This window comes from Alosa pseudoharengus, unplaced genomic scaffold (assembly GCF_046254945.1).
Source record: "Alosa pseudoharengus isolate Yale_2024_CS ecotype anadromous, Long Island Sound unplaced genomic scaffold, YU_APseudo_1.1 YU_APseudo_1.1_scf_9, whole genome shotgun sequence".
Classification (NCBI taxonomy): Eukaryota; Metazoa; Chordata; class Actinopteri; order Clupeiformes; family Clupeidae; genus Alosa; species Alosa pseudoharengus.
Genome location: NW_027468881.1, coordinates 4,349,175 through 4,361,218, shown reverse-complemented (window position 1 = coordinate 4,361,218; position 12,044 = coordinate 4,349,175). Strand labels below are relative to the sequence as shown.

At 51.4% G+C, this 12,044-nt stretch overlaps 1 protein-coding gene across 1 annotated transcript; it reads right to left on the bottom strand.

Annotated features, from left to right (window-relative positions):
* Positions 1-2,385: 2,385 nt before the first annotated feature.
* On the bottom strand, positions 2,386-11,513 carry prdm2a (PR domain containing 2, with ZNF domain a). Its single transcript, XM_076276574.1, has 4 exons — positions 11,426-11,513; positions 9,340-9,491; positions 7,256-8,745; positions 2,386-7,086 (listed from the first exon to the last, which is right to left on the bottom strand). The coding sequence occupies exons 2-4, from the start codon at positions 9,356-9,358 to the stop codon at positions 3,781-3,783; spliced, it is 4,815 nt and encodes a 1,604-aa protein (XP_076132689.1). The 5' UTR covers positions 9,359-9,491; positions 11,426-11,513; the 3' UTR covers positions 2,386-3,780.
* Positions 11,514-12,044: the final 531 nt, after the last annotated feature.

Below are 12,044 nucleotides of genomic sequence, written 5' to 3'. Positions count from 1 at the left end.
AAAGCGGAGAAAGAGTGTGTGTGTGTGTGATGAAAAGGACATTACGGGCAGCCATCTGTCTACCGTTTCATCTTCATGTCCACAACGTTTCTGTCAACACATACGCCAGCTGCACTAGAACACCATGATAACTTTGGAAATAGCTGCTGAGAGTCCATCATTTATATTTGTTTAGATGTTAGTTAATCATTTACATTTCTTTAGATGTGTGTTTGTGTGATGTACAACATCCCCGGAGCAGTTAAAATATAATTTTGTGATGCAAATCATGGACAAGAAAGCGTTCACTCTTAGCTGAAGCCAGATCAATCTTAATGAACTTAAATTTATTCACTCACGTGAATATCACTCACGTGAGGGGAAAAAAACACAACAGCTTCTTCAATTGTACCGTAATGATGTCAGTCACATTAAAACAGAAACGGCATGTTAAGGAGGCACAATCGCTCAGTGAGATTTCCGCCTCAAGGTTTCATATCACCCCCCCGGCCCCCCTCCTCCTCAACCCCCTGTCTCAGTACTCCGACACTGTGGGAGAGGATGTGTCGGTGGGATTCGCACAGCTTTTGATAAAGAGAGAATTCTCCCCTCAGAGAAAATGGCTGAGATATGTACAGCAGAGCCCGGAGTGGCGCGGCAGCACTTCAAAGCCTCCCCCCAGATAAGCCTCTTTTGAGAGTTCCTCCAGAGCAGGCTGCCGCTGCCACGGTTACAGCCCTACAGACACGCACGTCTCGGGCCCTGAAGACAGACGGGTCTCCTTCAGAAGAGTTAAGGCCTACGCACACGGCCGGCGACGCGACAGAGGCAGGCGACCAGCAAAATGGAATAGAATCTATTGAAGTGAATGGTGCAACGCACACAGCAAGTGGACCGACAGGGCGACCGTGGCCGTCGCTCGGTGGGCAGGTCTTTGCTCTCCTAAGGGAGTCTGATGTGCTGCAGCAGAAACTGCGCCACAGAGACCATGCTGTCCAGTCCCTACAGCCACAAGATCCTTCAGAACCGCTAAAACCGGACCAGAGCGGGCCTGGTGCACACCCAGACCTGGTCCCGAGACCGGTTACCTGGGCGACATAACTCACAGCCAATCAGAAATCAGCTACTATTTGGGGGAAGAATTCATAGTCATAAGATCTTGATGAGTAATGACATCATTACTTATTCATGTAGTGATGTCACCAGTGGCTCCATAGACCTCTGAAGTTCGCCTACAAAAAGCTACCATCTTTACCCATACTGTATAAGGAGATATTTTACGATATCAGTATTTTACCTATGGGGAAATAACATGGGGATTTTGAATTATTGCACCTGTTAAACTCTCGTGTGGACGAAGAAATCGGAAATACAGACATTTTGCTCTACACAATTTTGTCCTCTGCCTTCGAGTGGATACTGTGATCTTCGGTACGTTAAGACTGCAAACTTTGATTTTTGCTACCCCAGAGCTAACTTGCAATGCATCTTGCCATAGGCAGTTAGCTTCAATTAACACCCGGATATCCTTATATGGGCAAAAATGGCAGCTTTGGATCCTTTTTGTTGGCGAACTTCAGAGGTCTATTGCTCCTCTCATTGCATGAGTAGTTAGTCCTGCACTAACCATAGAGGTGATTCCTGTGCTAGCAGTAGTAGTTAGTCCTGCACTAACAGTAGCCATTTCTGTACTAACAGTAAAGGTTATTCCTGTTTTAATAATATGAATCATTCCTGTACTAATGGTAGAGATTATTCCTGTGCTAATTGTTAATAGTTATTCTTGTACTAACAGTATTCCTGTACTAACAGCAGAGGTTATTCCTGTATTAATAATATGAATCATTCCTGTACTAATGGTAGAGATTATTACTGTGCTTATTGTAATAGCTATTATTGTACTAACAGAAGTCATTCCTGTACAAACAGCAAAGGTTATTCCATTGGTCTGAGTTCTACAGCTCCCTCCACAGCCAATCAGGACATCAGGTCTGAGCTCTACAGCTCCCTCCACAGCCAATCAGGACATCAGGTCTGAGCTCTACTGTGTATCGCTCTCCACACACTCAATCAGGTATCAGTTTTACATGCGTACCTGACCTCACCCTTCTAGACTTTAAGGCTAAGCAAGGCCACACAACTTAATAATACACTGATGACCATTATTCAATGCTGTCCTAGACCACTATGACCCTTTCCTGTTATTCAGTTCTGTCCTAGACCACTCTGGTAATGTTCTGACCAGGAGTTACACATTCACCCACTGGTACTATGCTATTACAGAAACAACTACAAAGGGAAGATCTGCAAACCTTGATGGTTTCTTTGAAGGTGCAGCTATTTTAGAAACATTTTGGTCAATACTAACATAATACAAAATGCAATCAGAAAAAGTGACAACTCTTGATCTTTTATATGCTGAATGTCAACATGTTTGTGTTGATTACACAGTACTTTACCTCTTAGGAGGGTATAATGCTATTTAAAGAATATGCATTCATTCAAATGACTGCTACATAATCTGGATTTGAGTAACGGGACAGAGACAGGAGTCTGTTGGCCAATGCCTATGTTTCTAAATATCAGGTTTTGCCACTGAAGCGGTCTGTGCACTCTGAGACCAATGGACGGGCTTGTCCGAGCGATCGCTGATCCAGTTCTGACTGAGCCATGAGTGAGTGCTTCCAGTTCGGACCTTCTTCCTCCATCGCAGTGTTACAGTAACCTAGTGGGCGGGATTCATAATGAAGACATGTGACCCATTTACATGCATGAAGAGACAAGACAACAAACCCCAGACTGTACATACACGGTGAATCAAACATTAAAATCAGAACTACTCATCCAGCACTACCAGACATGATTGCCTACTGCTGATACACACACACTTGGAACTTCACATTAGTCTTAAACCCTGTCAGGTAGGACTTGTCTTTTTTAACTTTGATTGTTTGTCATAACATCCATGTATTTGTCACAATATCCATGTATAAACAATAATAAAGTTGCCAAGATCATTTAAATTATTAAAGTGCACGGCCCAGGAGGAAATAAAACTATTGCCCTAGCCAGTGCCTTCTGTGGGCATGGATCAAGCGCCTTGTCAGAGCCAAATCGATACCAGGGGCAGTTGCTACTGTGTTCTCTTACCCTTATCCTCTGACCTAAGACCTTAGCACCCACCCACAGCACACACACATACACACCCATCTTTCATTCTACCCTGTGTCCCTCTAATCATCCACTGTGCAATCACACACTCATAAAGTGTCCACAGAGTCGCTGACAGCCTCCAGAATATCCCAGGTCTTCATTTTGCTTTCTCTTCCTTTACTGAAATATGACAAAAAAAAAAAAATCTTTAAAATTCCTAGTCTGTTCTCTTGTGTCCTTCACAAAGGCTCCCACCACTGATAGCCTTAGCGACCACCAGCTAATAAATAAATAAAGGCTATGAAGTGTAATGTAAGTGTTAATGCTATCCTTTCAGATGTTCAGTGCCTGTCTTAGCAGCTGGCTCTGCCATGGATGGAGCCCATATCTGACTCTCACATACACCCCCGTCCTCCCTTTGCTCCAGGGCCCCAAGCTACTTCTTGTCCTCATCTTGCGTCAGGGGTCTCTCCCTGTTGTCCATTGTCCCAGGGGTCTCTCCCTGTTGTCTATTGTCCCAGGGGTCTCTCCCTGTTGCCCTTGTCCTGTCCCAGTGACCCAAGAGTCCAAAGAGTCGGCTTCTTTTTGCCCTCGTCTTGCTCCAAGGGTCTCTCCCTGTTGCCCTTGCCCTGTCCAGGAGCAGAGGCCTTATTTCCTCCCTGCCAATGCCACCTGAGGCTCTTCAGGCTGGGGTGCAGTTCCAGCCTCCACCTGACCAGAGGGGGGCACCATAGAGCGCGCCTGCTGAAGGCTGCGTGTCACAGGCCCCCCCTTCCTCTCCCGCACCCTGATGGGGATCGACTGTTGTGCAGCCTGGGTCTGAAGGTTCTGGGTTTGGATTCTGGGTTCTTCTCCGTTCTGCGGGGGGCGGCCCAGCCGATGTGGGGAGTTGGACTGTGGGATCGGGGACAGGACGCTTGAGGGCCCATTTTTGCTCCTCTTTATGGGGTGAGCCGGTGCTGCTATCAAGATGGACGACCTCTTCATGTCACCCTTATTGAGATGAGGCAGTCCAGCATGGTCTCCAGCTCCCGAAACGACTGGCTTGGCTCTCTGGGGCTGCAGTGCCCCCTGCTGTTTGCCCACGGTATCTGGACTACGTCTGCGCAAGTTGGCATTGTTCTCTTGAACGAGGGACATTCCCACTCCCTCTTTCCTCTTCCGGGCTTTCTTGGACACGGGTTTGTTGGGGCAGCTGAGTGCGATGTGCTTGCTGAGGCTGGCACGATAGGTGAACTCCCGCCGGCAGTGGGGGCATACATGACTTCCCTGCTCTTCCTCCCCAGTCCCCGAGCTTCTCTTCGGCAGAGCAGCAGACTTGTTCCTCTGGGAAACCGCCTTCTGTACCAGCTGGGCCTTCCTCTTGTTTAGTGCGCTCAGCTTCAGCTTGGCCAAGGAATCCTGGCTCACGTTCTGCCGCTTGCCCCCCTGCCCAGCCTTGCGAGAGATGTTCTGGCGGATGTTGGCAGCCGTGGTTGGTGAGAGCACACCATTCTGCGCCCGGGCGAACTGCTTTAGTGGGATGGGGTTCTTCTTGGGCGTGTAGCGGCGCTTGTCACTGGCGTTAGCACAGGCCAGGATGTGCTTGTGCAGCTCGGGCATGTTGTCAAAGCTCTGGCCGCACTTGGTACAGCGGATGGCCGTGCTGAAGGTCTGAGGGATGTTGTGGGTGGTGAAATTGGTCGCAGAGGCGACGGAGCCGGTTGGCGTGCGGTTGTGGTAAGGGAAGGGCGGCGGCTTGAAGCTAGGGTAGTGCTGGTTGATGCCCAGACGCACGTCCGGACCTTTGGATCGAATCATTCCCGATGCCATGATTTTTATCGTAGTGTAAAGCTCCTCAGTGGCCGTGTCAAACTCCTCCTCCTTCTCCTCCTTCTCTTCCTCCTTCTTGGCCGCCTTCTTGCGGGTCACCCTCTCGTTCTCCTGCAGGCTGGAGTCAGAGGTGGCATCCGGTCCTGCTGCCGTGCTGTCTTTGTTGGGGCTGTTGTAGTTCTGTGGCCGCAGCCTGCCGTCCTCCACCTCCGTGTGGGAGCAGGTCTGGCCTGGGTGGAGGTCCTTCTGGTGCTGCTGCAGGTTGCACAGGAAGGCAAAGTCCTTGGAGCAGACAGAGCACACGTAGATCTTCCCGATGCCGTGGTAGGTGGAGCGGTGGTCCAGGAAGAGCTTGGCGCTCTCAAACAGCTGGACGCAGAACTCACACTTGTAGGGCCACGCCTCGGAGTGCTCGCCAATGTGCCGGCCCAGCTCCTTCATGGAGGGGAAGGGCTTGGAGCAGACGTTACACACAAAGTTGTTGCCCAGAGGATTCACCTGCACTGGCTCCTCCTTGACTGCTTTCTCCTCTGCTTGGGATGAGGCCTCCGGAGCAGCAGGGGGCAGAGTGGTTGACTCCACTGGCTCACCGTCACTGCTCTTGGATTCATCTTTGATGGAGGAAGGAGCTGAAGGGGCAGTTTCCTGTTGTGGGGGGGCAGTAGACGAGGAGGGGTCGGATTGTGAAGGGGGGTCAGTGTTTGGAGCCGGTGCAGCAAGGGGTGCTGTGGGTTTAGGGGCTTGAAGCTGAGGTGTAGTGTAAGGCTGCAGATGCTCTGAAGGCCCAAGAATGATTTTACCATAGGGAGACTCTATGGTGCTCCCAGGAAAGGAGGGAACGAATGTCTGTGAGGACTCTAGAGAGACTGTACACTCGATCACCACTGCATTGGGTATGATACTGTATGACTGAATGGCAGGCTCGTTCACAGACGCGGCGAACGCCTGTAGTGTTGGGATCGGAGAGAGCAAGTCAGTAGTGGGGCCTGCAAGGGACATTTCACCCACGGGCGGCCCTCCAGCGGAAGTCTGGTTCTGGAGAGATTCAGCACTACTCAGACAGATGGGGACAGTACCTCCCCAGTTTGGCAGGACTGTCTTCACCTGGGCCTCGTTCCCTTGTGGGGCTTTATCAGTGCCTGTCTCTGCTCCACTGGTGGAAGCTTCCGTAGGCAGGAGGGCCAGCACGGGCTGGGTGGTGGAGCTCACCGGCAGGAGCTGAGCAGGGGCTGACGTAACCATGACGACGGACGAGGTAGCAGAGGGCAGCACCGGAGGGGTGGGGTTGCCGGGGGCACTAGAGGGGGAGGATGGTTGTGTGGCGAGGACAGGGATGGGGGCGAGCGAGGGTGCAGAGGGAAGCAGGGAGGACTCGGGGGGCAGTGCCAACTCTGCCACCAGCCTCTCGGGGTCAGCAGGCACCACGCTGGCAGCAGTTACTATGGCAACATCTGTCACTAGGGCAGCAACATTCGTGCCCTGGTCTCCGACGGGTGCTGTGACACTGGCATAGTCGCTCATCAAGACCTGCTGCAGCATGCTAGAGCTGGGCTTGGTCTTCCGCAGCTGCAGCGGACCAGACGACACCACGCCACTGCCCTCACCCTCCTCTGTGCCCCGACCGGGCATGCTCAGATCCAGGGCAGCCTCGCCCAGCTCCTCGCTGCCCTCCCTGCGGCTCACAGCAGCGCTGGACAGGTCCAGAGGCTGCTGGTTACACGGGCTCCCGCCCGTCCTGGGCTCGGACCAGTCCAGAGGTGGGTTCTGATGGACGGGGACCGGGGCCACGGTCGACGCTGTTCCTCCAGGATCTGACTGCTCCAGATCGCCTTTGCAGGTGAGACTAAGTGGTGGAGAACTACACTGGGCCACAGGTGCCTGCTCCTGGGGGCATTCTGTTACCCCTCCATTCTCAGTTGCCCCAGCAGGGCTCTGCTGCAAGGAGGTGGTGATGGGGGGCGACCCATTGCTGGGGGGGGACCCTGTGCGCCTCTTGAAGCGGCCAGAGGTAGAGGGCAGGACGGTGAGGGAGAGAGGGGGGGCAAGCCGGTGGCCATCGCTGATGAGGGCGAAGGTGGGTTGGCACCCGTCCTGGGTCTGCAGGAGCTGCTTCAGCTTCGGCGACAGGTAGACTGTCTTCTCCTAAATAGTAATAAGAATAAAAAGTGCCTTTCAAGTTACCCAAGTACACAATTAAACAATTTACAATTAAAAAGTTATACAGTGCATACAAACAGTAGCACAGACACAGAGGACACTATACAATTAAAAGTTCAAGGACAATATACTACAGACAAACAGAAGCACGAACCTTCTGAGTGCCACCGGGGTCCGCTGACTGGGACAGGACCGTGCCCACCAATGTGCCCACCACTGTGCCCACCGCCGACGCAGACGGGAGGAAGGAGGCTGGGGTGGACGAGGAGGAGGTGGTGGTGAGGATGGGCTCCGATTCCAGCTCCGTTTTGATCTGCGGCAGCAGCGGCGGCGTGGCCGTCCGACGCCTAGATGCTGATTGGCCGCCGGGGATGTCACGTGATCCGGATATGGCTGACTGCATTTTGAGTGCCTGAGCGATCTGGGCGGGGCTGATGATGAGGGTGTCTAGACCAATCACAGCTGCGGAGCCTGAGTTGACCTCTATGACCTCGCAGCTGCTGATGGCGCTGGTGGAGACGATCTTGCCGTCGATGTAGAAGCTGAGGTTCTCTGAAATGTTGCTGGAGATGTCCACCATGTACTCCTCGCGCTCCACCTCCTCTTCCCCGCCCCCACTTCCCCCCGGGGCCGGACTCGCCGCTGGGGGAGAGGAGCTGAGAGCCTCCTGGTTGGGTGCAGTTTTCTGCCCCACCACCGGGGGTGCCCTTGCGCTGGTGAGGCGGCTGAGCAGCAGGTGGCGCTCATGCACCCTGCGCTGATGTCGCCGCAGGTTGGTGTGCGTCCCGAACGCCTTGCGGCAGTGTCTGCAGACGTGAGCTCCCCTCTGCTCCCTACCCTCCTCCGATCCACGAACGCGCGTAGCCGCGTCCCCCAGAGCCGTCTTACGCACCGCCGCAGGAATCTTCACCGCCGGGGCTATTTTCAGGTGCGGGGCGGACGTAGCTGGTTCCGATGTTGCCGGGGCGTTCACCGGGCAGGTCGGTGCTGAGGTAGGACGGGTCGGTGCTGAAGAGGAACCGGTCCGCCCCAGCCTCTTCCTCTCGCTCTCGTGCCTCCTCTCATGCCGGCGCCGGCCGAACTGCGTGCCGAAGGTCTTGGTGCAGAATCTGCACTTGAGGGTGTGTGTGTTGACGGCGGCAGCAGTGGAGGCGTGGATGTGTGTGTGCCGCTCCAGGCCCTGTCGCGTGGAGAAGCGCCGCTGGCAGTGATGGCACTGGAACGCGCGATGCCCCTGCGGGTCACACGCCGGGTCGTAGTCGGGGTCATCCTCCGCCTGCTCCTCTGGCTCCTCCGCCGCGCTTCCGGAACCTTCTAACACTCCTGTCTCCGTCTCTGTCTCTACTCCGCCAGCTGCGCTCTGGTCAGCCTCTCCGCCCGCCTCAATGGACACAGCTTCCCCTGATGACGCTGGCGTGTCCTCCGTGGTGTGTCTGTCCACCTCCTCCTCCTCCTCCTCTTCGTGCTCCTGGGGCTCCTTCTCCAGTACGGAGATGCAGAGGAAGGGGGTCTGGGGCAGCACGGAACCCTGTTGCAGAACGTAGGCCTGGCTCTCCCCCACTGCGCCCTCCTGCAGTACAGCCACCTGCTGCAGAGACTGGCCTGCCGACGCCAAGGCTAGCTGTTCCGCCTTCACCACCACCACTGGGAACACACCACCACACACACACACACACACACACACACACACACACACACACACACAGATATGGTTACACATATGGTTTATCATGAAGTAATATTTCTGCTATGCACCAACATTCATGTCTGGATTATCAAGGAGGATAGAATTGTTGTGTCTGATGCGCTCAAGCTCACACAACTTAATGATAAAAACAACAAATGTTTAAATGTCAGAAAGTTACACCGACGTTTCAACCCTAAATATATAATGTGGTAACATTATGGTATATAGTTTTTTTTATTTAAAAACTGTATTTTGAACATTGCTATTGTTGTTCTAAAGATCAAGTGGAACACAGAACCGCTGATTAAGATTATTATAGAACAACTCCTTATTTAGATCGTGGAGAACACAAAACGCTAATTTAGATCATGTAGAACATAGTGGGGGCGTGGATGTGTGCGTTGCTTTAGATCATCTAATTAAGATCAGATAGAACACACAGACAAGCTGATTAGGATCAGATAGAACACAGAGACAAGCTGATTAAGATCAGATAGAACACAGAGAACAGTTGCTTTAGATCAGATAGAACACAGACAACAGGTGCTCACCCTCCTCAGAGTTCCACATCGCTGAAGCACCCCTAGAATCCCAGCTGTTCCGCCTGGGATCACTGTTCCGTCTGGAATTCTGTCTGAGATGAGAGTTCCGTCTGCTGTCGGATGCCTGCCCAGTGCCGTGTCTTTGGGCCTGCCGTCTGGGCCTGAGGAGGAGAACACTGAGTGTGTCACTCGTGACTTAGTGGGTGTTCTCGGCGTTAAACATCAGCACTAAACATCACTCACAGCTTCAGAGAAGGCTTAAGACACGCAACATGGTTGGGGACAACTGTGGAACACACGAGAGGCCATGCTTGGTGTGTGTGTGTGTGTGTGTGTGTGTGTGTGTGTGTGTGAGTGTGTGTGTGTGTGTGTGAGAGAGAGAGAGAGAGAGAGAGAGAGAGAGAGAGAGAGAGAGAGTAAATGACAGTGGCAGCTGTGTAAATGTTCCAATGAGGGATTAAGACAGTGCCTTTCCATAAGTCGCTGTGCATATAACCCTCACCTGTCACATTATTTTAAACCGTTTAAATATGTTAAAGAAACAGTTGAGTGCCACACCCAGGCTCAACAGCCAACAGAAGCCCAGGAGTTTTAAGATACCAGTGTGTGCTTTAAAATGTGCCCAAAACTGCACTGCACTTCCTCCTACACTCCAGCAGCATGTGCAAAACAAGACCTTAGATATGGACAGTCACCATTTAAAACCCAGTCTGCTACACACAGAGACTCCATGTTGTTATGAATGTCATTCCATGCCAGTCATACCAGCCCTGTCATCAGTTCATACAGCACCCATGGTATGCCCACTCGCATGATGTCAACATCGAGCGTTATGACCTGAATCTGAAGCATCACATCAAATTATGACGGAACCTCTGCTAACGGTTAGCACCTGGCTGTGGTAATCGCGAGATGTATCGTGCGTCTTTACGAGCCATCGACAGGCCGCTTGGAGCTTCCCAACGACTGCTACCCTGGGAATAGCCATACGAACTTTCGGCTAATTTGGGATCTGCTCTGCAGGTATGTCTAGCCAAGTGGCCATTGAAGCCCATTTTAAATGTCCCTCAAACACGACCACGCAAATATCGACTGCTGGCACACTGCAGTGAACTACCACGACACACGAGTAAACGCAGCCAGACAGAACCTAGACGCTTTGTAAACATTGGTCTTAAGTAGGCTACAGGCGACAGATGATTCCAATAATGCATTTAGCCCTAATTTACGAATTGCTTATATTCATCCTGTTCAAGACAACCACTCAAATCTCGGATAGAATTCCCCCCTGTATCTTGATTCCTCACCGTCTCCTCGTCTGATGTAGAAAGATGACAGGACACTTTTAATAAGGTTCGCCTATGATTTCTCGTTACAGTGGGCAGGTTACAACAATGACATTTCTTCTGGTATTGCAATATTGTAGACGTTTACAACCAGATGATGACAGCTGGTCATCATTTGGTCGCTCGACTAACGGGACAGATTACCATAGGAAACATTTATGATCCATTTTACAGATTAGCTCATCTGCGGACCAGCTAATGTCTATGAATATGCAACTGCATGAAAAGACAAGCCTGCTTATGTCTCGTTGGAATCAGAGCAACCCAGAAAAGATCTATGCAGAAAAGGCTTCGTAGCTTATAAACAGTGTGTCATTATGTGTGCTATAATGTTTGCACGAAAGCAGACTCTGCAATGACACATGTTGCGACCCGACCGCATTATCAGACGCGTGACGTCCCTTTAAATAAAGCGACTACTGGCGGTGTCTGCAGACTGGAAGGTCACTGTCGAATCGGACACCGCGGCTAGTCAGACCAGACGCCGTTTAAGGGTCACTATTGGTGCTTGAGTCACGCCTAATTTTAAACTATATACTTAAACTATATTTCAAGGACCTGGAGTCACATAGGGCTAGCCAGATTTCATGAAAAATCTAACTGACGCGCTGTCATACTAAAACAAAATAACGCAAGCCTATGACAGCTAACTAGCCTGGAGCCAGTCTATCTCGCGTTGCAACGACTTTGACACGGGCCACATTCTGCGTTGTTCACCTCTGGGCGGTGATTGAGCGGCTGTTCCTTACCCTAGAATGTGGTGACACCAGGTGCGTATCTCCGGGCTGTGCGCTTGGTGCTTTCCTGGTCTGGCGCTGCCCCTGCTAGCGTCGAGCTGTCAGCTCCATTGTAGCCTACCCGACGCTGCGGACTAGAAATGTCTGCTCTACTACGCATGTGCGAGCTGCCATTGCTCTCCCTCAAGTAAAGGTGTAGGCATAGGCTGTCCAAGCGTGTTTACCCAAAGCAAACTTTGATCACCTCACGCCCAGTCAGCAGTCACTTACACGGTAATCTCAGTGCCTACACTGCTCCGAAAGGCCTAAAATCACAGCAACTCAAAACTGAAAATGCAGATATATGGCTCCCTATCAATTTAACATCCCCACAATATTTTGTGTCAATATTCTATTCTATTCTATTCTATTCTATTCTATTCTATTCTATTATATTATAGGCTATTAAATTATATTATTTAACTTTATGTGATTTCATATATTATATCATATTATATTAGGCCTATATTATATTAGACACCTGCTGATTGTGGACTCTGTCTGGGACATGACTAAGGCTGTCTCCATAGCAACTTGCTGTGTTATCGCTTTGACAATCCTGCGGACTGAGGCACTAAGACTGTGGTACCAG